The sequence below is a fragment of the Ascaphus truei genome, chromosome 21 (assembly GCF_040206685.1).
Source record: "Ascaphus truei isolate aAscTru1 chromosome 21, aAscTru1.hap1, whole genome shotgun sequence".
Taxonomy (NCBI): Eukaryota; Metazoa; Chordata; class Amphibia; order Anura; family Ascaphidae; genus Ascaphus; species Ascaphus truei.
In genome coordinates this window covers 14,063,210-14,088,483 of record NC_134503.1, presented here as the reverse complement: position 1 = coordinate 14,088,483, position 25,274 = coordinate 14,063,210, and the positions used below count along the sequence as shown (strand labels likewise).

General features: G+C 41.1%; 2 protein-coding genes across 2 annotated transcripts in view; both read left to right on the top strand.

The window, feature by feature from the left end:
* Positions 1-2,244: 2,244 nt before the first annotated feature.
* LOC142472174 (ficolin-1-B-like) lies at positions 2,245-18,051 on the top strand. The gene is made up of 9 exons (XM_075579035.1): positions 2,245-2,466; positions 4,225-4,338; positions 4,733-4,786; positions 5,658-5,693; positions 6,457-6,495; positions 7,450-7,577; positions 8,081-8,210; positions 10,986-11,120; positions 16,165-18,051. The coding sequence occupies exons 1-9, from the start codon at positions 2,397-2,399 to the stop codon at positions 16,410-16,412; spliced, it is 954 nt and encodes a 317-aa protein (XP_075435150.1). The 5' UTR covers positions 2,245-2,396; the 3' UTR covers positions 16,413-18,051.
* A 2,560-nt stretch (positions 18,052-20,611) lies between these two features.
* The window catches only part of LOC142472176 (ficolin-1-like), a 31,878-nt gene continuing 27,215 nt past the window's right edge, over positions 20,612-25,274 (top strand). Inside the window, exon 1 of the mRNA XM_075579036.1 lies at positions 20,612-20,764. Within this exon, the coding sequence (XP_075435151.1) occupies positions 20,695-20,764 (70 nt within the window). The 5' untranslated portion in view covers positions 20,612-20,694. The remainder of the gene's footprint in view (positions 20,765-25,274) is intronic.

Below are 25,274 nucleotides of genomic sequence, written 5' to 3'. Positions count from 1 at the left end.
CCCTCAACCTAGAGAAGGAAGTCTCACGCCAGGAGACTGACATTCTCAAAGCAGATGTGCTTAAATGGAAGGAGGACTGCAAGAAGGCCCTGAATAGTACATAGACTGAAAAAGGAGAAAATTTAAGATTACAAAGAAAAAAATTAAAACTCAAAGAAGAAAATTTTAATTTGACAAACGACATCAAGGAAAAAAATGAAAAGCTGCACAAGCTTAAAGAAATAAATAGACTTTTGGAAGGTGAGAAGTTTGAAGCAGAGCACCGACTGCAGAACCAACTGCAAGGTCTGCGTACGCACCTCGAGAAGGCCGAGGAGAAGCAGCGAACTCTGCAGGAAGACAATCTGCAGGCTGTTAAAGAAATTCAAGTGCTGCAGGAACGTCTGATTACCCAGTATGTCCCCTCAAAGCAGCATGAGAAACTGAAGGCTACCCTGAGCGTCGCCAAAGCATCGGCAACCCAGGTGACCTGGCACAAAAGGGAGCACAAGAAGGTCCAGAAACTAAAACAAGTAACTGTGGCCCAAGCAAAGAAGTTCATAGTGCTTCACAATGCAATAAAAATGTGGAAGCAAGCTCAGAGAAAGCAAAGTACGCAGATAAATTCCCTGAGAAGAGAATTGCAAGACGCACTCAAACAGGTTGAGACTCTGCAGACCAGTAACTTACAGATTCCTCCAATACGGAAAAAGGTATTGGCTCTGCCCAAGAACCAGTATCCCACAGTAACTAATGCCCGTGAGGACAAGGGTACAGTGAGAGTTGGAGACTCCACGCACCTTCAAAACAAGATTATGAAGTTTGAGCCACCTAAGAAAGCACTAGCCAAACCTACAGCTGCCCAACAGGCAACAAACAGAGGTAGGAGTGCAGAATCAAAGCCAGAAGAATCCTTAGCTGAGGAAGCTCTCTGTAAAAAGACTTTACTTGGAAAAAGTCCTCCTCGAGCGACTGAGGAGTGCTGATCTCATGCACCTTCGGGAGGAGACAAAAATAAACTGGAGAAAGGGCTCCAATCCCAGTGGGAGAGGGTTCTCTTCCTCCATCCACTCTCATTCGAGTCACAGAAAGATCTCGAATGAGAGTGGAAGGATGGGCTTTGGCCGTGGTAAGCCCGAGCTTCCCACAAACAGGGGAGGTATGTAACAGGGAACTTATCCCTGTTCACAAATGTGCTCTAATCCAGCAGTGTGGTGGTTAACTGCTGGTAGGCAATTAACTAACACCACCTGCCTGATTGCTTAGAAAAGCCTGTCTTTTGAGACAGGAAGTGAGACTCCTTAGCTGACACCTGAGCTGAACTTGGAGACACTTGTCTTGAGCCCTGCCAGAAGAAACAGCAGAGCTGCTGTCAAGACACAGGGGAAACTTCTAAACCTGAATGCTGACAAACCCTGAAGAAAAGGTAGCAACCAGGGACAGAGAAGATTTTCCCTCCAAACCAAGAAAGGGCAGATGTCTTGAGCGACAAGCTGACCACAAGACAAAGAGGACAAGATTCTAACCTGGAGCCTGACATTTTCTGTGCACACAAGGGTGCGGATCCAGGAGAGCAGAGAAGCTTCCCCTACAGCTGCCCAGCTAACAGATAAGACTTTTTAATATAAGACTATTATCTAGGTCTGTGTATTGATAAATGTCTCCATGATTTGGGGCTGGAAAGGAGCCTAGCTAACCAACCCAGTCAGAGAGGGCTGAGCTACATGTGTAGATAGTCTCCAAAGCAGAGATAGGTTTTCTTTGTTTGGCTCACTATTTCGCTTATGTTGGTTTTTTTTGCTGTGTTTTAAGCGACAGGCACAATAAAGCCTTGTTATGATTTCACCTTACAACAGTCTCCATTGTGTACTTCTGCACATGTCCTCCTACACCCTCCTTCAATTAAGGCAGAGCGTTGCCCACCTGTTAGATTTTTAGAAGATACCTGGTAAAGGCAATGTAGTAGCACTGTGACCACATGGAACCCAGATACTTCAGATCCAGGAGTAGTATAGGGTCCAATAATGACACGCTCCTGGGAGAAAGACATGGGTTACACAGTACAAAAAATGCATTACTAAAGTTATGTCACCACCTCCCTGTGGCTGGGGATCTTTGTGGCAAAGACTGCATCAAAACAAAAATATAAATACCAAGGTGAGGTCGTCTTAAACGGTGGGAAACTATGAAAGTGTTATATTGATGAGAAAAACAAAAGAGGGACAGAGAATATTTTGTGTAGAAATTGTGCAATAGTCTTCATAGATATGAAAAGACAGGGGAGGAGTTTATATAGGGAGGAGTTTATATAGGGAGGAGTTATCAACATTTCTTGATAAACGTGTCTGTTCTCTGCTCAAACAACAATCCAGTGAAGGAGGTGAAGGAAAGAAGGGACCAAACAACTGACAACTATCATGTTGACTTCAGCAATCACCGTATTCTTGCTGGTGACCACGCTCTGTAATGCTGAGGACTCATGTCCAGGTAAGTCACTGATAAACACATAGACAAGACTTAGTATTATGGTGACTCTTCCAATAGATTCTGAACAAAGATCTGAGTTCAGGATTCTATGAATTGTCACGTTGGTTCCCCGTGAATCAGTTGCCTAATTTACAATATATGTTTTGAGGGCAAAAATGTATCTTTATTGTACATTGGCAAGAGTATATTTACAGAAGTATCAGGCTTCATTGTCCCCACTGATGGGATATGGGCACCATCACTGCCATTGAATCCCATGGAAGCTCTTTGATATTCTGCGTTACAACAGGATATGTTGTGTTACCACTGGGAATAATGAGGCTAGATGCATCTATATTCCTTTGTGTGACAGAAAGGAAAAAACAATTAAGCAAAACACAACCTGGAGCTCGTGTGTACTCTTCCATCAGGATACAGATGTTTCAGGGGTGTTGGGAACACCATTGGGCTGGGTGCCGTGTCCACAAATTGAAAACTGAACTTTGATGATCACCGAATAATAAATAGTTTAAAACCTCACTAAAAGCTGTAGAAGTCTAAAACCCCTCCCCACAGGACATCTGCAGTAATGAGGGATTTAAAAGCTCAGCTCTAGTCTTAAACACTCGCAGTTTCTCAATTACTAACTAATTAATTAATAACAATTACTAATATTGATAAAGCATAATATAGTTTTTAGACTTAAGAAAAACATTAGCCCAGCCAATTCGGTGAAGTGTAATATGGATATTGATTCTCTTTTTAACTATCTCTCTAAGAAGATACCCATCCATTTCTCTATGTGGAGACTGGGTTGAGTCGTCCCACTTCAGCAGGTTGATTTTCCCCATTTACTGTAAAGCATCAGTCCAATCTGTCAGGTTTTTTTTAATTTTAATTGTATTTTTCCCTTTAATGTGTGTATCAATACAATACACACAATGATAAGTCATTAGGTAAGTTGCTGAGGTTACAAGGAAGAAGTCTGGCAATGATACACTGAGATTTAAGTTGTACACCCTAAGAGAATGTCAGTCACATTAAACATTGCACAATCCTCTAAACCAGGGGTGCGCAAACTGGGGGGCGCGAGATTCTCTGCGAGGGTCGTGGTGTTTACAAAGCCCCCGCGCTATTCCCGAACGCATTTAAATAAAATGCCGGGCAAGCAGGGATGGCCTCTAACTTCACTTAACTTGGCTCAGAAGGCTTCTGGCAACGGCGTCAAATGACGCCACGTGACATCGCGTTTCCATGGCAACGTGATGTCAGAACACTGGAGGCAAGGTAATAAGGGAGTGTGCGAGGAGTGGGGGACAGCCGGCAGTGGGGCGCAGGGGGAAAAGATTGCGCATCCCTGCTCTAAACTAATTCTCAGGGTTACAAGAGGCCATATGGTAGATTCTGAGCACAGCTGCAATAGTGGGCAGGTAAAGTGACCCTTTAACTAAAGATTATCTGGGAAAGGCTTGTGGGTCTTGGTATTGCAGGTTGCATTCCCTGAAGGAAATAATGTAGTTTAATGTAGACCGTGGGTATCCAAATCTGTCCCCTGGAAGATCCCCACACGAAATGCCTTCAGATAATTAATGGGACTGCAATGGTTAGAGACGAGTGAAACCTTTCTGAGGGATTGCAGGCTCAGGCCTCCTCTATTTTTCCTATTCATGTTCATCGTGCTTATTTGTACATCTTTCTACTTCCTTTTCCCCCACCTCCTTTCTCTTCTGATCGATTCTAACCCTCTGTTCCTCACTCACTGCTCGTGTCTGCCCACAGAAGTGAAGATTTTGAGGGTTGGAGACTCGGACAAGTTGACCATCCTCAGAGGGTGTCCTGGGACCCCAGGATCTCCTGGCCAAAAAGGAGAACCTGGATCATCAGGACAGAACGGTGAGTGTGTCTCCCACACAAGACATGTGGCATCATCATAGATGTCGATGGACCTAGAAGAGAATTCTTCATTGATATGTGTGAAGAGACCTTTTAGTTTTGAAAGCTGTGTACACACTATTATATTAAAGGATGTCACATGCTACAACATCTACATATCTCCAGAATCAATGCGGATACGAGAGAAAAAAAACACAATGATAAGCAATTAGCTAAGTTGCCGATCGATCCGTTCTCCTGTGATCGATTGGCGAACAATTACCCTAAATTCTGTGTCTGCTCAGGAATTAGCTACGTCATACACAGACCTTCTGATGTAACAGAGGCTGTATAAAGAAAGTGATGGATACTTACATACAAAATGTACAATCTGACAGTTTATATTATTTTTCAGGACAAAAGGGATCTACAGGGGACCCTGGAAAGGCAGGACCAACAGGGGAAAAAGGTCAGTTGTAGCCCATACTATATGATTTATACACTGGAGAGAACAAAAGAGACAACCCTCTTACCCACGATGAGAAGCACACAGGAAAATACAGGAGATTAACACAGGGGAAGATTGGGATATTCATTTAATCTGGTACATTAGTTATTACTACGTACCAGACCTCGCCTCTATACTGTACAAGCCAACTTTGATAGATCACCCATCTTGTGTGGTTTTGTGGTCTGGGGGTTGTTCTATGAAGCAATAGGCCAGGGGTGCTCAACTCCAGTCCTCAAAGGCCACCAACACACACACACATGTGTATATATATCTTTATATACACACATCTTAGCATATACCTATGTTTCAGCACAGGTGGCTCAATCAGTAGATTGACCCACCTGTGCTAAAGCAGGGGTATCCTGAAAACCTGAAACCTGAAAAACTGGAGCTGAGCACCCCTGGAATAGGCAATGTTAAATAACACATGATAAAATGTTCTATATCAAGTACTCCCCACACCATTTTTACTCTCCCTTTCATCTGCAGCAAAACATTTTCCCAGGTCTGAGATTATATAAATAGCTACAGTATGGGTAACAGTTTCACATTTCCACTAAGTTACGTGCAGAACAGTTTCTGGCATGTGATGTAGCTTCAAGAAATCCAAATAAGGGATCTAAAAGAAAACACGAGGAAGCACATTTGGAGAGCTGGCCCATAGCTTCCTAGGAGTCACATGGTAACTACTCCTACTAGTTAAAGTCAATCCTCTTTACAGATCCTTATTAGTCTTTGCAACACTGGATAGACCTTCTGCTGATAAACGAATGGCCCACAAACCTATAGAGTCATTAATGTCTGTATTATATTTTGTTTCTTGGAACAGGAGTAGCCGGCGCTGCAGGCATACAAGGACAAAAAGGTGAGGGCTCCAGAGAAGCACGTCCTCCGGGAAGTTACAGACAGTGACTTATGTATTAGAATAGCTACATACTGTATGCCCTTTGTAACCTATTTAACGCTGCAGGTTATTTATTGATTGCACTGCTCCAACAGTACAGTGTTTATTTATAAAAATGTTTTACCAGGAAGAAATACATTTAGTTACCTCTCGTTTTCAAGTATGTCCTGGGCACAGGGTTATGATGACAAATACATGGTTACATTAAAAGAACAGGGTATGCATTATATACAAGACACTGCATTCACAGTTAAAGATAATATATATTATAGGCGTATGTAACAGTTACAGAACAGATTAAAATGTGAGATATCTTTAGTTTTGAAAGAACTTAGACTGGTGGCAGCTGTGAGAGTCTCCGGTAGACTGTTCCAGTTGTGCACCGGTAAGAGAAGGAGGAGCAGCCGGATACTTTGCTTAACCTTGAGACCAGATCTCAGATAAGTGCTGCATGTGGTAGGGGTGAGGAGTGTCTTCACATAGGCAGGTAGCTTGCCCAGGAAGTATTTGAACAGTACAGTAGATATCTGATATCATGCCCATTGTTCATTGAAGACATTACAACATCACAAGCTTTTAAGTAAACAAGCAATAACAATAGGTAGAATACATTCTTTATTACTATATTTGTTTTTGAAAAGTGCAACCAGATTAAGCAGCACTAACAGGTGCAACACTAACACAGTGCAGCACTCACAAACTCACTCGTGTTTTTACTCATTAGGAGATAAAGGAGATCCAGGCGCAGCTGAGATTTTATATGGTGAGTGAAAACCCACGAATGTGTTTAATGGTTTCTCCAGGTCAAATTCAATTCCAGAAAGCTGTAATCACGTGATGTGAGATCACAACATTGAAAAATTATTTCCACCTAGGTTCAATAAGCTTACTTGGTTTCACTTCCCACTCAAAGTGCTGGAACAGTTATCACCCCGTAACGGCGTTATCTCCCATCGACGTGGGGTAATGTGTGCCATTACAATTACTGGTCAGCATGTATTAATAAGCACAAAAGATGGCACAACTGTGCTTTAGTTAAAGACCCTATTCCATTACTATCACTAACATTAATTAATCCCAGTGACATTTTATTCATTACATTTTTGGGATTGATGAATAAGCACTCTAAATCATTTCTAGTGCTAATTAGTATGAGATTGTTTACATGGAAACCCGGTGTAAAGTAACAAAGTGCCCTTCTCTGCTCCCTATTTCCCGGTTGGTCCTCTGACTGGAGTAGATACAGTACATGCGGATGTTCACTAAAATAAACAATGAAACACTGGCAAAGTAAGATATCTACTTAAAGGTTCTAATATACCATACAGCAGTTCTTCTACTATCAAGGATTTATCTGTTGCAATCAATATATGCAGGAGTAACCTCAATAAATACAGTGTTTCTCAGAAATACTCATATTGCAAATGTGGGAAAGGAACAACAAAAATATATGTTTTCTGTCCTTTAAACATCTTTGTAAAGCATATAGAGGCATCTAAATGAAGGTTATAAAAAGAGACCAATGAGTTTTTGGTTCAGCTGTCCCATAGCAAAAAAGTGCCACTTTTGGTCATATAAAACACAGTGGCATATATCCCTCTCCTGGTAGCAGCCGATTTATAATCTCAAGACGAAACATTACATGCATTCAGGACGCAGGATGGCTATCTATGAAGCCTAAATTGACCATGATACCTACAGTATCTTTCTCATCTAGCTGCTAGGAACTGTAAGGAACTGCTGAATCAAGGATCATTTCTGAGTGGCTGGTACACAATATACCCTGATGGCAAGAAGCCTCTGACCGTGCTTTGTGACATGGATACTGCCGGGGGAGGATGGATTGTAAGTCAGAGGAGATTGCAAATAATTCCTTCTGTTAAAAAAAGTGTGTTCTGTGTTTTGTCTCTGGACAGCAATCCTATTATTTGTATATTACAAAACCACATACTTATAAGAGAAAATCACAGCATCAGTGAATCCTTTCATCTGGTAACATTTCAGATCATCTCCTCTCACCCCTGATGTGACCCTTTACTTAGTAATAATTCAGAGCATTTCATTTTAACCCTAACATGCCCATTCCCACGAGAGGATTTATATCACAGTTATAGTGACTTAGAAACAACGCCCCTTTAATAATGACATCCCCTGGTAGTCGTTATCTGCTGTTCTCTTTGTAATAAAAACATACCCTGTATTATGGTCCCATAACATTCCTATTCACCCTTGAACAATATTCATAGTAGATATAGTAGCTGACAGCAGCTGTAACATGCATGTAATGTGCTAAAAACCTTCTCCATATACAGGCCTTACTGACGGCTCAGTGACGTTTCCCCTTGCAGGTTTTCCAGAGACGATGGGACGGTTCTGTGGATTTTTTCAGAGACTGGAATTCATACAAGAGAGGGTTTGGCAGCCAACTGAGCGAGTTCTGGCTGGGGAACGATAATATTCACAGTTTAACATCTTCAGGTAAGATGGCGTTTGAGTGGTTTTGTCAAATTCTTCTACCGGTATATCTTCAACTTTTACTGCAGTCTTTGACGGATAAAGAAAAGTTAGAACTGCTTTGCAAAGCAATGTGTGGCAGACCAGTAAATTGTGTGTCAAGCTCTAGAGTCTATACAATGGCTCTTCCAAGACATGCAATATAAAGGAGAGATAACACAGATGTCTGTTTTTGTATAATGTGTTTTGCTGTAACACTGTAGTGCAGGGGTAAGAAACTCCAGCCCCCAAGGGCCACCAACATGTTAGGTTTTAAGGATATCCCTATGTCACGTACAGCACACCTGTGAACACGTGACCTGTATATGGGACATGGGTTAATACACACAGCTATCCAGCTGATTCATTTTTCTCAATGCATGGACCCTCAAATGAACAATATTACCCCTAAATCAGTCCCAATATTCCATCTGTCACAAATGGCATACTTGTGAGCATATGATTTAGATACGCAACCAGGGTTAATACACACAGCCAACTAGCTGTCTCGCCTTTCTCCTTCGCAAGGTACTTTAAATTAGTTAATATTTACCATTACTCAATTACAATATACATCTTTAATCTATATCTATATATACACACACAAACAAGCCTGCAACAGACTAAATATAAAGAAACCAAAATCAGTAGAATCGCCTATAAAGAAATAATAACAATAGGATACTGACGGTGCTGGGGATAAAGCATATATGAAAACAAAAATAGAAAGAAAGCATCCCACGTAAAGCACTCTGGTGTAAACAAGTATAACACATTTATTAAAGACACATCATATGCAAACATGATAACATCCCTCTCTCACACCTCAAAAAGTAGGGAAAAACAGGCACATGCAACCTGTAATAACAGTGGGAACCAAAGCTAAAGCCAGAAATTTATAAGCAAAATAATAATCAAATGACACATAATATCAGAATGGTGAGGCTCAAAATAAAGCCTCCCTTCTGTAGACCGGCCGGTCAGCAAGGAAAAAGCTACTCAATTGAGAATGTTGATACCAAGACCTAGCTAAGGCAAAGACCCATAACAAAACCTGCTACAGCATGAATATGCACACACAAGCTGTTGCTATACAGTAGAAAAGGACAGCACTATGTCTAGATCCTGCTGTAATAATAACTAACAGGCAATGCAGAATAGCTGAAAAATATATGCTGTAAAATAGAAAAACAGTGTAATGTGCATATGATATTGAGGGCTGAAAAGGGACGGTGCTGGTAAGCTGCAGCAGTGTAAAAATCAGTGTCCTGTCTGAACTTCACATTGAAATGGGATGCAGTCAGTGCAGAGGATACTTAGCTCCCACGGAAAATCTCCTTAATAGTACAGAGTCCGATGACTAGGAGCCCGAGTAGGAACAACCTGGAGACCCGTGCCCGAGTATTGGGACGGATATTTACCGCTACGGCCACCAACTCGATACTCCATGCATCCAGTGCTCATCCCAACCACCAAATAAAGGGAGTGCCTGTTGGAGAATTTTTAAGACGCAAGAGGAACTGCTCTACTGACCTAACATTTAATCTTAGGGCACAAGAGATGAAGTCTCGCTTTGAAGCGAGAGGATACAGCAAATCTTCTATGAGGAGGGGGATGAAGATTACCAAAGCACGAACACGCACGTCACTCTTGATCCCAAAAGTAAAGGACACTGTAACAAGGGTCCCTGTTCAAAAAACTTGCCTCTAATCCAGCAGTGTGCTGGTTAATTGACCAGCACCTGGCTGATTAGAAGTGTTAGAAAAAGCCTGTCTTTGGGACAGGAAGAGAGACTCCTTAGCACACCTGTGAGCTGAACAAGGAGAGAGAGATTTATATATAGAAAACAATGCATTCGGCGCAAAAAGATATCACACATGATGAAGTAAGAAATTAGGTCATATATGTAAAAACGGGCCGAGAAGGTATTAATCACTAGAGCAATAGCAACATGGAAATATGAGACCAACACATTTATTTTTAGATTGTATCACACTTTATTACTGGCTACACCATTATTTGCATTTTTTTTATTTTCATATACACCATCACGTGATTTACCAGAGCTCCCCTTACCTGGAAGACTATAAATCAGAGGTCTGATCAAGAGTTTAACAGGCCATAAAAACGATTCTTATGTTTGTAGGACAATTTGTATCCACTGTTAATCTCTCGTTTGCCAGATTGATTAAAATACATAATCCCATTTGTGCCATATTAATTACACACTGCTTCAGCACAGATGGCTCAATCAGTGGCTCAGTTAATGAGCCAATGATTGAGCCACCTATGCCCAGGCAGGGATATCCTTAACCTCTATACAATATAATTTCATCTTTAAACAACTCTCATGTTGAGCGTCTCTAAGACAAATAAGACTACCAGAACCTTTAACTAAATAATTGTACAACCCTAAGTTGAGGTCAGATGAATCTTTCTGTGATAAAACTTCATGGGATCCTTTACATCATAAATAAGTGTAAGTAATATAGATGTATGCAGAAATCACTGGGTGATCTGTATACCTGCAAAGGACAATGTTAGCAAGATGAATAAGTAGCAACTTCTGCCATTCATTATTTACCTTTTAAACCCAGAGGAGATTGTTCTCTTTTCAATTCTCTAGGTTTTTTCCCCTCTTTCTCCCTATATCACTACATGTAGGTAATTTGTGTAAGAAAGACATTTGCTAACATAGGCATCTCTGTTAAATGCTTCTGCAGGGAGATCTCAATTTGTCACCTATGTTAAACCCTTCAGGAACCTTTCAGCTCCGGATTGATCTCACAGATTTTGATAACAACAAGACTTTTGCTGCCTATGACGCCTTTGGAATTTCTGGAGAGCTGGAGAACTACAAGCTGATACTCAGGAATTTTACTGGTGGCAGCGCAGGTAACGCTGAATCTCACAAACTATATCAGTTTTATCATAGAAAGAATATTACACCTGCAAGTTTTCATCCCACATTTACTGTACAGACATAGTGGGAAGGCTATCAGTATTAATGAAAAACACATGTATATTGCCCTGTCAATAAGCCATGTCCCTAATAATGAAAAGAGTAAGTAGGCAGCATTGCAAGTCTCTTTCCCAGGGGAAAGGAAATGGTGCAGAATGTCACAAAGGCAATAATAGACAGTGTATAACTGTTTAACGGTAAAAGATCAAAGCTTTTTGGACCATATTTTTAAAAGATTAATTCTATATGTATGCTATAAAATAGTGAGGCAGGCAGTCGTTTCAAAATTAATCCAAAAATATTAAGTGCATAAATAAATAGGAATGACCTTCATATCCCCAAGTACGATCACACATCCTGCCTATTATTGAATCAGAAACAGTGGTCTCATCGGTCACAGGTCCTGATTGGCTCACAGGCAGCTTCCTGTTAGTGGCCATTTTAAGCTCCCGGAAATGACTTAGGGGTCTATTCTAGTAGCTTTCATTTTAAAAAAAAAGCTCGTCCAGTTACGCTGCAAGTTTTTTTAATGTTGCCATCACGGTATTCAGAAACCTCAAATACCTGCGAAAGCAAAATGCCCAAAACTGGTGAGTAGCCAGCGGTGTGATGTTCGCCTCCCTAAAAAGAGCTAACCCGGCGACCTGCAGCTATCTGGCCTGCGCATATCTCGCCAGCGATCGCAAGATTTTAATAAAATTATTAAAACAGCTTCATTACCTTAGAACAGGGGTGCGCAAACTGGGTGGGATTTTGTTGGGGGGCGCGGAGGGTGCAGCGGTCCCACACTCTTCTCTGAGGCATTTAACTTAAATGCCGAGGGTTCGCGTGAGGCCTCTGCAACCTCAACTTACCAGGGTTCTGTAGTCTACTGGACGCATCGCCATGGCAACGCGGCATCACATGACACCGCGGGTCATGTAATGTACGTTTCGCCATGGTAAGACGCGGCAAATGACGCTGCGGGGTGACGTTACATGACCCACTGCGTCACTTGACGCCGGATCACAGAGAAGGGGGGCGCGAGCTCTGAGGCTGTCGCACGGGGGGCGCAGCTCCAAAACCTTGTGTACCCCTGCCTTAGCGGCAAGCCGCTAAGCCAATGAAGTGGTTTAACCTCAATAGCCTGTTTATTGGGGGCAGAGGGGGTGGATGAAGGTGGTAGTAGTCCCAGGGTGTGTGGTTAGGCCTGGCTGGAAGATTGCGGGAGGATTTAACCCCTTCACTACCATAGTGGTGGGACTGCTATGATAATGTAGTCCCGCTACCACCCGGTAGGCCTAAACATCCATCCTTGGGACTACTACCCCCTTCACCCAATCCCTCTATCCACAACAAACAAAAATACACACAACAACCCTACTACCCACCTCCTCTATCAGATATGGATAATAGTGCATTTGCCCATTCTAAAATCAAACATTAGCCAACCAGCATAAATAAAGTAAATAACACTTTCTACTTACCCCTGCCATCATGAAGGGCATCGTCGTAAGCATACTACAGGTCCATGTCCTCCGTTGCCTGCAAGATTATATGAAAAAATACAATCTAATTGCCCCATACCCCTTAATCACCTTAGCGATTATAACCGCTATAGTAATTAAAGGGTTAAACCAAACTCCCCCCACTACCCACCCGGGAGGCCTAACCATCCACCCAAGGGCCACTATATCCACCATCTAGCCATGGATTCGCACAGTGGTACATCATACCCATATAATGTGGGCATGATAAGCCACTATAGCAGTCAAAGGTCACCCTAATGAAAAAGCATGAAGGCCCAAAATACACAAGATATACACAAGAACGTAAACAACCCAACAATAAAATAAATAAAAAGCCTAATAGTACACATCAATAAAAAATGTATCACTAAAACAGCAAAAATAATTAAAATTCTATTATTCCAAAACATAAGAATACAATTAAATAAACAGCTATACAAGCAATTCATGAAATAAAAGCACTAGCCAACAAACAATTAATTAATTTAAACCGCTAACCAATCCTAAAATGTACTAAAAACAAGCCATCCAAATTCCAAACAATTTCATCCAAACAATAAACAGATATAGAAAAAAATAACCAATTGAAAACAAGCATTTGCAAAAAAATGCATTGGCTGTCACTGTATTTATCTGTACCCTAAAGGGGTACAGATTAACACGTTATCAGTCAATGGGCAAGCAAAAACATACAAATTAAATACAATAAAAAACCTGAAAAAAGATAATTACATACATTAAATATTTATCTTACCTTTAGAAGTCTTCACCCTCCGAATCCCGGCATATCAGGAAACTCTTGACCCGCGACGTCATCCACAGCAATTCGACTCCATCCTCCATGAAGATCAGCATCAAGTACCACAATCTTCTTTCTTTCTTCTTCTTTCACCGTCTCCTATCTTCTATAATCCTTTTCTTCTATCTTCTATCTTCCTTCACTCCAAACCCCATGTTAAATCCAAAACGAATGTTGCCACGTCGAGATCTTCTGCTACAATGAGACGTACAGGCCTTATATAGGGCCTGCAATGTCACATTTTAGGGTCAGATGTACAGCTCCAATCCGATTAGACGCTGTATCATTACAGCCAATGGGATTGAAGACAATCCCATTGGTTCCTGTATCATGTGATGTTTCATTTGTTAAAAAGGATGTGACATCACTTGGTACAGGAACCAATGGGATTGTCTTCAATCCCATTGGCTGTAATACCATGTGATATCGGCCATGTGGTTTTAAGGATGTGACGTACCTCCCTTGGAGATGACATCACATCCTAAGAAAAAAAGACTGTCACATGATACAGCGTCCAATCAGATTTGAACTGTACCATCTGACCATAAAATGTAACATCGCAGGCCCTATATAAGGCCTTTACGTCTCATTGTAGCGGAAGATCTCAACGTGGCAACATCCATTTTGGATTTAACATGGGGTTTTCATTGAAGGAAGATAGAAGAAAATGATTATAGAAGACGGTGAAAGAGAGAAGATTTTGGTATTTGATGCTGATCTTCAAGGAGGATGGAGTCGGATTGCAGTGGATGACTTCGCGGGTCGAGAGGTTCCTGATACGCCGGGATTCGGATGGTGAAGACTTCTAAAGGTAAGAAAATAAATATCCAATGTATGTAATTGTCTTTTTTCAGGTTTTTTATTGTATTTATTTATTTTTAGGTTTTGCCTTGCCGATTCTTACTGATAATGTATTAATCTGTTCCCCTTTAGGGTGCAGATAAATACAGTGACAGACAATGCATTTTTTGGCAAATGCTTGTTTTCAATTGGTTATTTTTTCTATTTCTGTTTATTGTTTGGATGAAATTGTTTGGAATTTGGATGGCTTGTTTTTAGTACATTTCAGGATTGTTAGTGGTTTAAATTAATTGTTTTGTTGGCTAGTGCTTTTATTTCTTGAATTGCGTGGATAGCTGTTTATTTAATTGTATTCTTATGTTTTGGAATAACATAATTTTAATTATTTTGCTGTTTTAGTGATTAATTTTATTGATGCGTACTATTAGGCTTTTTATTTATTTTATTGTTGGGGTGTTTAGGTTCTTGTGTATATCTTTTATTATTGTGTATTTTTGGCCTTCATGCTTTTTTATTAGGTTGCCCATTGACTGCTATAGCAGTTTATCATGCCCATATATCCATGGCAAGAGGGTGGGTATGGTGGTCCCAGGGTGGGTTGTTAGGCCTCCCGGGTGAGTAGCAGGGGATGGGGGTTAACCCCTTAATTACTTTAGCGCTTATTAACCACTACGGTCATTAAGGGATTAGGGACAATTAGATTGTATTTTTTCTTGTACTCTTGCTGCCGACGGAGGACATGAACCTGAAGTACGGTGACTAGGACCCCCTTCATCATGGCAGGGGTACGTAGAAGTTTTATTTACTTTATTTGTGCTGGTTAATGTTTGATTTTATAATGGGCAAATGAGCTATTATCCAAATCTGGATAATAGTAATTTTGCACATTACTGTATGTGTTGGGGGGGGGGGATTGTTGAGGGTAGAGGAGGTGGGTATTAGTGTTGTGTTTTTGATTGTTGGTTGTGGGTAGCGGGGGGGTGTGAAGGTGGCATTTGGCCCGTGGGGGGTGTTTATACCTACCGGGGTGGGGAGCAGGAGGGGTTAACCCCTTCATAACCTTAGCGGTATTGACCACTATGGTAATGAAGGGGTTAACTCCACCCGCAAACCACTCCCTATCCCCCCGCAAGGCCTAAACACCCACCAACGGCCAAATACCTTCACCCACCCCCGCTTCCCACAATAAACATGGCACCGGTAGTTAACCCCTTCATCACCTTGGCGGTTAGCCACTGGTAATGAAGTTGCCTGTAAATGCATTTTTATTACATCTGATTCATGCCGGGGGTCTCCGGTGCTGATATTAATATATATCAGCTCCGGAGACCCCTGGCATCAGTCGGGGGAAGGGAAAATGCATATTTTTTTCTAAATCCTCTCTCGCCGCCTCTCAGCTGCTTCTCCCCAGCCTCACACCAACGTTTCGTGGTGTGAAGATTTTGGGAGAAAATTGCCATTCTAGAGTCGCGGTTTGCCTCGATAAACTACTAGAAGGCTACTAGAATTGCACGAGTTTCAGAACCTGGTGATAAGTGGCTTATCGCCGCTCACCCGGCGATTGGTTTTGGACGGTAGCCAAACTGGCAATTCATGCCTTTATCGCCCACTTATCGAGGCTTACTGAATAACAGTACGAATTTTGGCCGAAAAGGCCTCTAAGTGGGTTATTGAGACTTATAGAATAGGCCCCTAAATGTCATAAATAATCTGCTGGACCAAAAAAGCTCCCGATGGTAAGATAGCTATGATCCTGCCCCAGGAGAATGAGACCAAACAATGTAAAACGAATAATAATCAAACTGAACAGTTTTCTGCTTTAATCTAGCAAAGCTTTGCTCATGGCATTTGATATTCTGTTCTGTGCAGGAGACTCTCTCAGTTACCATAAAGACCGCCCTTTCACAACTAAGGACAAGGACAATGATATACACGACACTAACTGTGCAGAAGTTTTTAAAGCTGCCTGGTGGTACGGATCCTGCCATCAATCCAACCTGAACGGACTGTATCTGAGGGGGCCGCACAGCAGCTACGCGAACGGAGTTATGTGGGTCACTGGCAAAGGAAACCAATACTCGTACAAAGTAACAGAAATGAAGTTTAGGCCAGTTTAATGGAGTGTAGACTCACAACACAGACAGGCCAGAGGCATCCCCTAGGCAGCCAAGAAAACTGCTGAGAATCCTTAGCCCTTTAACTTCTAGCATTTTGTATATGTAATAGCTTCATAGATACTGTATTATTACTGTAATCATTATACAATTACCAATTTATTGATATCCATGAAAATCATAGGGAATTAAAAGCTTTCATTGCTTGAGACACTAGGTAATAATTATGCAAAGGGCTTAGAGTCTCCCTACCATAGTACTGTGTGTGGTAACCTAACTCCTAGGCACACCATTGTCTCATTAGTGACACGGTAACAGCAACTTTAAAAAGAGCTTGATTATTCATTTTATAGTTCTAGGGCCGTGTTTACTAAGCAGTATTCTGCCATAAAACACCTTGTAGCACTGGAAGATACGTATGGGCTTTAATATGACATCAGTGGTCTTTTGGATGGATTAAGGATAATACGTATATATTCAGTCCTCACTGAAATGCGGCTCTGTTTGTGATCGTGTCTGAAGTCCCCTCCAAACTATTCTATAGGAGCGATACGGAAGAAGACCGCGCTCGTGCTTCCAAAATATATGATACCAACTTGTTTTCCTTTCAACTGCTGTGTTGGAGCACTCGGAAGCTCCCGCAGACACCGCACACTGGAGATCTCCGGAGACAGAATAAAGAGATACACAGAGCGAACCAGAGATCAGTATAAAGGCCGATTATATATTCAATAAAAAGTATATGCACACTTACAATTTGGAATACATTAGTGAGTATACAAATGATCGCCAAAAATGGAATCCCAGAGACAGTGGTCAGTGTCCTCCACAGGGTTCCACGTGCTGGAGTCTTCCTGTGTGTGGGGAGGTCACAGCACTTCCTGTAAGATCTCTCTCAATTCTATGTTGTATTATACCGTATTGTTTATATTCATATGCTTTACAACTTAAGTTCTTGCTTGGGGTTAAATCCCTTTGACGATTGTTGTTACACACTGGCCACACAATAGATTTATTTGATTGGCCTAAACGGGTATATAAAGATGAGATCCATGTTGTGAACGACCACCCCTGATGAAGCACGGATGTGTGAAACACATTGAGGTTATGTTGCACCACACCCTGTTGCGTAGTTCACCAGAACTTGGTGGGCGTATATATCCCGTGAGAGATCTCACAGGAAGTGCTGTGATCCCACCCCACACAGGAAGACCCCCGCGCACAGCACTGTGGGGAACACTGGCAACACTCTCTAAGATTCCATTTTCTGGCGATCGATTAAACACTCACTAATGCATTCTACATTGTAAGTGTGCACATACTTTTTGTTGAATTTATAATCAGCTGTTTTCCTGGTCTCTGGTGCGCTCTGTATATTTGTTTATTCTATAGGAATGTTTCTTAGCCAGGGGTGTGACTATGACACCGCATTAACTTCCATTCAAGTAGTAAATTATGCACTAATTAACTATGTAGTGGCAAATGAAATAGTTTTAATTGTTTATTTCAGTTTCAATCACTTTCAGGCAGCTTAATGAACTATTGATAAACTCAGGGGTGCCGCATAAATTTGATGTTAACTGTGGGAAAATAAGGTTGAGAAACACATGTATGTGGTTTTGAATAAAACAAATTAAATCTTTCTTTTTTGCACTGTTTGATTATGAGATCCTGAAACCATCCCCCACCCCCACCCCCCAACCTCCCCCCCCCCTGCAATTAATCCTTTACAAAAGATAGATATCTTGAATGAAATTAAAACTGAAAATAAATGTGGTGGAAATCTAGTTCCATGAATAGGAAATGAGGCGTGCTAAAGTTTAGCACCCTTCTGTGGATCTGAGCCCTTGTGTGCTAAAAGGTGCTAAGCAGTAAGGCACTTTAGGGTTCATCCATTCGCATGTTCCATAAAGTCTATCCCAATGCACACTCGTTCAGTTCTGCGCATCAAAGTTGCTTACTATATTATATCATGTATTCTTATCAGCAGCATGGTGCAGGAAAAATCAATGTTTCAGGGGATGAACATTAGGATTGGTAGCACTTTGATGATTAGTACCTAATGTGTGTCCATTGTGAGTCTGTTGTCTGATTGATATATATATTACAGGGAAGTAAAATAGTTAGTCCTCCTGCTATCCGGATGCAGCTATTATTATCCAGAGCAGGAGTTTTCAAACTGCGGCCCCTGAAACTATTAGATAATGACTAAATTCACACAGATTTTATTGCAGTTCGTGGAAAAGTGCTAATGACTTAATTTTTACATCTATGTCTAGTATTTTAATATGTTGTACATATTGTGACATGGTCCCAGGATATTAAGCAGCTGTCTGTCCGATTTAGATCAGAAAGTGCAGAAATAGTGTTAAAGGATCCATTCCACAGCTTCACATTTACTGAGGCTGGTGGATGGAATGTCCAGGTCAGAGTTTAGAGTGGTTCTAATTCCCCTCACTTGCGCTCCTAATTAAGGAACAGGTATTTATGGCAGCTAGGTTTGCTGCTTCACTCTCTCTACTGGAGGCTGGGGGTATCGCCGCTCCCCTGTATCCAGTTCGGGGAGGACGACCTATCACAGTACCCGGAAGAATTGCCTGGACTATTGAGACGCTGTTCCTATCTATCAGATAAGAACTCAATGTATATTTCTGTGCCTAAAGACTGTGGATATTATTGAGTATATGGTAACCCTAAACGGGAGTGTGTTATTTAAGCTGGGAACCAGGTTAGCTTTCCAGCAACAATTAGAAAGGATGAAAGGGAGTATGTGAGAGTGGCACACTATTGCTTATAAAAAATATATTAATAATGTTTTTCTCCTTGGTGCTCACACTCTGTTGACCCCGGTGTCTCAAAGCTGGATCCACGTAAGTATGAGTAGATATTGGAGGTAGAGGAAGGATCTGGTGTATGGTCTGCAGAAAGGACAGGGTTGTCCAGAAACGTTACTATATGTATGCCTGCTCTGATGCATTAATACAATAGAAATTTGAACTCAACATAAGTCTCCTGTGTGCTTCCTCTAACTACAATATCTACTCAACAATCAGAAAGGCTTATGCTGCTGTGTAGTGAGTTTCCCTAAAAAGGGTAGGCTTTACTTTTATGATTTCGTTTTCTTAACGTGACAGGCCGTATGACATATTATGTCACTAATATAAGAACAAACTGCTGAAGGTTAATAGCTGAGTGCCTCCAATGAGTATTTGTTAAAGCTGCAGTCCCCTACCGGGACGAAATAAAACAGGCAGAAGCCTGAGTTACGCACTATAATGCCATGTGTTTCTCTGAATAACCCTAGAAGACCGTGTCGGGAAGAGCCCAGACAGACGTCAGCGCTACGCTAGGGTGGCGTTTGTCACAATATATACAGAAATATATTGATGTACCGAGATAAGTGTGGGGCTCATCCACATGATTATTAACACTGAAATGTTTGAGAACCCCTAATCTAAGGCCCTCCTACAAAAGAAGGCAGAGCCTTGCCCATCTGTTAGAACAGGGGGGCGCAAACTTTTTTCCCTGCGCCCCCCTGCCAGCGGTCCCCTCACTCCCGCGCCCCCCCCCTAACCCCCACTTACCTGCGCTCCGGCGTCATGACGCAGCATCATTTTGATTACGCGCTGCCATGGCGACGCAGGAAGGAAGCCGCCGGAGCCTAGGTAAGTAAAGGTTTACAGAGGCCATGCAGCTCCCCCGGCACTTAATTTAAGTGCCTTCGGGAAGCGCGCGGGGCCTCTGTAAACCCCGCGCCCCCCCGCCGGCAGTCTCGCGCCCCCCACTGGGGGTCGCACCCCCAGTTTGCGCACCGCTGTGTTAGAAGATACCTGGTCAAGGCAATGTAGTAGCACTGTGACCACATGGAACCCAGATACTTCAGATTCATAAGTAGTATAAGGTCCAATAATGACACGCTCCTGGGAGAAAGACATGGGTTACACGGAACAAAAAAGGCGTTACTAAAGTTATGTCACCACCTCCCTGTGGCTGGGGATCTTTGTGGCAAAGACTGCATCAAAACAAAACTATAAATACCAGGGTGAGGTCGTCTTAAACGGTAGAAAACTATGAAAGTGTTATAATGATGAGAAAAACAAAAGAGGGACAGAGAATATTTTGTGTAGAAATTGTGCAACAGTCTTCATAGATATGAAAAGACAGGGAGGAATTTAGATAAGGAGGAGTTATAAATATTTCTTGATAAGCTCGTCTGTTCTCTGCTCAAACAACAATCCAGTGAACGTGCTGCTGGAAAGAAGGGACCAAACAACCGACAACTATCATGTGGACTTCAGCAATCACAGTATTCTTGCTGGTGACCACGCTCTGTGATGCTGAGGACTCATGTCCAGGTAAGTCACTGACAAACATATACACAAGATTTAGGATTATGGTGACTCTTCCATTAGATTCTGAACAAAGATCTGCGTTCAGGATTCTATGACCTGTGACGTTAGGCCCCCGTGCATTAGTTGCCTAATTTTCAATACAGGCAGTCCTCGGTTATCCGACACAATGTGTTACTCAAAATGGCGTTGGATAGCGAAATGTTGTAAAGCGAAACACGTTTTCCCATAGGAACACTGTTTTAATGAAAGGTTCCGTTCCTAAAGGCATTTTTAACACTAAAATACACCAAATATTTTACACAGACAATAAGATATGCAGCACACACATAAATTATATAGTGCATATATGTATTATATATATAATATAACATTATATATAATATAAAAATATAATATATTATATAGTATAATATAGTATAATATATATATTATATACACATAAACAACGTTGCAAAGCGTCGTAAGAGCATTGGATAAGCCGTTTTGGCATTGTAAAAATGAACATAGGTATGCATTGCATAGCGTTGGATAAGCCATTCGTTGTAAAACGAAGCGTTGTAAAACGAGGACTACCTGTATATCTTTTGAGGGCAAAAATGTATCTTTATTGTACATTGGCAAGAGTATATATACAGAAGTATCAGCCTTCATTGTCCCCACTGGTGGGATAGGGGCACCATCACTGCCATTGAATCCCATGGAAACACTTTGATATTCTGCGTTACAACAGGATATGTTGTGTTACCACTGGGAATAATTAGGCAAGATGCATCTATATTCCTTTGTGGTGGAAATATAGGTGCAAAATAGCGCTCATGCAAACAATGATAATTTAGAAACCTGTGATATAAAGTCCAAAAGGTAGTCCTGGAGCTGCCCAAAGAAGTTAATCTGGTATCTCCTAACCAGACTTGGGGCCTCATGCAGAGAGCATCGTTATTTCAAAACTCGCCATTTTTTGTTCAATTTCCCTCAGAAAACGGCATAAAATGGCGAGTTGCGAAAAACGCGCCATTTTTTTATTTCTATGTTTAAAACTCGCCTCGCGGCTGGCGAGAACCTCCATCGCGCCATTTTTAAAACTCTCCGAATGCAGAGAGGTGCGAACGGCAAGTAGCGGCTGTTCGCGCCAAAAAAAGGCGCGATTCTCGCATTTTTGCCGCGCCATGAAAATATGGCAAGATGGCGCTCGCCGCCTATAGTAAAGGGGAAAAAAAAGGCGCGAATTTGTTTTTACACGTTTCTGAAGCGCGCATCTCGCCAATTTAAACTCGCCACACGCATCCATGTTAAACATAGCAGAATTCGCACTTTTCTGCATATGGAGAATAAAACTCTCCAAAAAAGCTACTTTTTATGAAATTCGCCATTTTTAAAATTCTATGCTCTCTGCATGAGGCCCTTGGTATCGTAGAAGAAAAAAACTCCTGTGGCGCTGAGGCAAGGATAAGGATGGGATAGTAGACAGAGTTCTTCTCTTGATTGATTACCTCAAGAAAAAAGACAAAACATGCAGACAACACTGCAATAGTGCATTACCCAGGGACAACAAGGATTTTAAATAAAGAGAGCAATTTAATACATTATAAAAAATACATTATAAAACACAATGATTCCAATAAAAAACTTTCTGTGCCTCTGCACTTGAACAATGAATCTTGAAACTTGCTCCGCCTTAATAAAAATTGGAATCCTACTCACCAAAAGTGACTAGGACATGCGCATTTGTTTAAGGGTCTTTTTGCCAGGTGGACCGCTTGCCGTGGGGTGAATTGCACCAGTCAATGAAGGACGATCCCCTTCTATGCTCGGAGTCTGCTTGCGACCAGAGTCTGGTCGATCAACTCCTCCTCTGATGTCACCTCTCGGATTTCACAGCTACGGTGTCCCTGCGATGCCAAAAAACCTCCTACGCGTTTCGAAACTCCAAATAGTGGGTTTCTTCGTCAGGGATAGATGCTGCATGGGTCTATACTTCTATATATACCCCATTTCCTTTAATAATGGTGATTATCAATTGGATGACTCCCAGTTGAACAAAGAGTCCTCTGATAGAACTTAAATATAGATATTTCTCTACTGCTTCAAAGTAACAATACAAATATACACACAAATGTACACACGTGTTTCCTAATCAGTGGGGGAGAATTAGCCCTCCTTCATAATACTCAATGAGTAGAATATGGAATCACAGTACCTGAGCTAATGTGTCAGAGTTAATATGTCAATTATAGCGACACACATCAAAATACATCAAATTACCTGAAAATCAAACAATTCTATGCCAGAATAAGGTTGTGAATACAGAAATATTGGTTTTAACAGATGTTATTAACAAACATAGTCAGCAAAATATACAGTCAACGTAATACTGATTTATATGGGAGAGACAAAGCATCACGAAGGAACATAGAGCAATGACTTTGATAACCAATTTGCTATTTATCATTATGTTGTTTATTAGTGAACTAATTAGTTAAATAATATAGTGAATATGGTGAAAAACGTCATATTCATATGGAGAGGGACTCATTGTGAGTTGGAGAGGTTCAAATTACATCTAAATGGCAATGATAGAAATTTACAATTTACATTTAAGGAAAGTAAGAATTGCATGGAATTTTTGAACCTCCAGATATACATCGAAAACAATGTTTTACAAACAAAAACATTTTATAAACCGGTCCAAGCCAACAATTACCTCCTAGCCAGCAGTAACCATAATCCAAATTGGATTAGGAATATTCCTAAAGGACAGCTGGTTAGGATTAAACGCAATTGTTCTGACCCTTTAATGTTTGATGTACAGGCACAGGATTTAAAACAAAGGTTCATTGATCGTGATTACAATAGACATCAGCTAGATAGAGCCATTGAGACTGTAAGAGATATGACAAGATCCGACTTATTGGAATATAAACCAAAAAAGAGACAGGACAATATGACCAATACAGTGGCTTTTATTACACAATACAACTCTCTGGCTCCGCAGATAATCAAAACCTTTGGTAAATACTGGAGTCTTCTAAGGCAAGTTGACATTTTGAAGACATATCTGGAAGAAAAACCAGAAATATATTTCAGGAAAGCAAACAATCTCAAATCAAAATTGTCACCAAGCTGCCCATTCAGTAGGAATTCATTAACTACTAGGGATAGTATCAAGGGATACTTCCCATGCTCTAAGTGTATAGCGTGTCAGCATAGTATTAAGACTAAAAAATTTACATCAAACATTACACAGAAAGAATATTCTATTAAGACATTAATAAATTGTCATAGTCAGTTTGTTATCTACCTTTTGGAATGCCCGTGCGGTCTACAATATGTGGGCCGCACGGGTAGAACATTGCAAAGAAGATTAGGAGAGCATATATACAACATCAAAAGAGGCTTCGAGTCCCATAATGTATCTCTCCACTTTAAAACAAAACGTGCACAAAGTCCGGAAGGATTGAGGTGTCATGCCATTGAATGTCCCACATTTTGCAAGCGAGGAGGAGATAAGTTGAATTTCATCTCCAAAAGAGAGTCATTTTATATTTTTGAATTAAAAACGCTCAGTCCTCAGGGGTTAAATATCGAATTTGACTTATCAGCTTTTCTTAAATAGAATCACATAAATTGCACAGTAAATTGTCTGCTGACAAATGTTAAAAGTATTGCATTTCTGATCTAGCTGTGCACTACATGTGGTTGCCTGTGAAATCTCATGAAATACTACTAATTCTATTTTTATCAATTAAATTGTCTAGAAAAATTATGAAAAATTATTTAAAAATATCACAATATAATAAATAGCACTATTTTTCATATTTAAACATATCACATTTAATTATTATTATTTAATTTTAATTAATTGCACTTATAATTAATAACATTTTTACCATATTCACTATATTATTTAACTAATTAGTTCACTAATAAACAACATAATGATAAATAGCATATTGGTTATCAAAGTCATTGCTGTAGGTTCCTTCCTGATGCTTTGTCTCTGTTACGCCGGTGCTGCCCGCAGACCAGACCCATCCCCTGAGCTGAAGGGGGAAGTGGTAATACATGCACCCGCAGCAAAGGGAGCGTGTCCGGAGTGTGGTATGAAGCGTTGCCAGGCCAGGTGTAGTAAGGTAGACAATACTTGCCGGTACCGGTTGTAGAGATAGAGTGAAGGATGCCTCGCCGAAGTCAGGGAGTGGAGAGTGGAGATAGGTCGTAGTCCAAGCCGTGTTCAAGGGGTTACCAGAGTGAGCGTTGTCCAAGGAGTGCCGAGATCGAGAGCCAGAGGGGGTAGTCATACGAGCTGCGTCAGAACCTGTGAAAACACTGAGAGTATCCAGAAGTACTTCCATACAGAGACTATGTCGAGCAAAGACTGAGAGCAGAGAGCAGCTAGATAAAGCAGGAAGATCCAATTAGGAACGGAGGCGGGACAGGAAGAGCTACAGGGAGACACTGCAGATTGGTGCAGGCATAACAGGCCAGGTAAGTCTTGTTGGTAACTTGAGTATGC

What these genes read in the sequence shown, in the direction of transcription:
- LOC142472174 (XM_075579035.1), top strand. Translation starts at nt 2,397, where the DNA reads ATGTTGACTTCAGCAATCACCGTATTCTTGCTGGTGACCACGCTCTGT. An exon ending in TGGATCATCAGGACAGAACG is followed by an intron (nt 4,339 to 4,732) that starts GTGAGTGTGTCT and finishes ATTATTTTTCAG; the next exon opens with GACAAAAGGGATCTACAGGG. An exon ending in CTGCCGGGGGAGGATGGATT is followed by an intron (nt 7,578 to 8,080) that starts GTAAGTCAGAGG and finishes TTCCCCTTGCAG; the next exon opens with GTTTTCCAGAGACGATGGGA.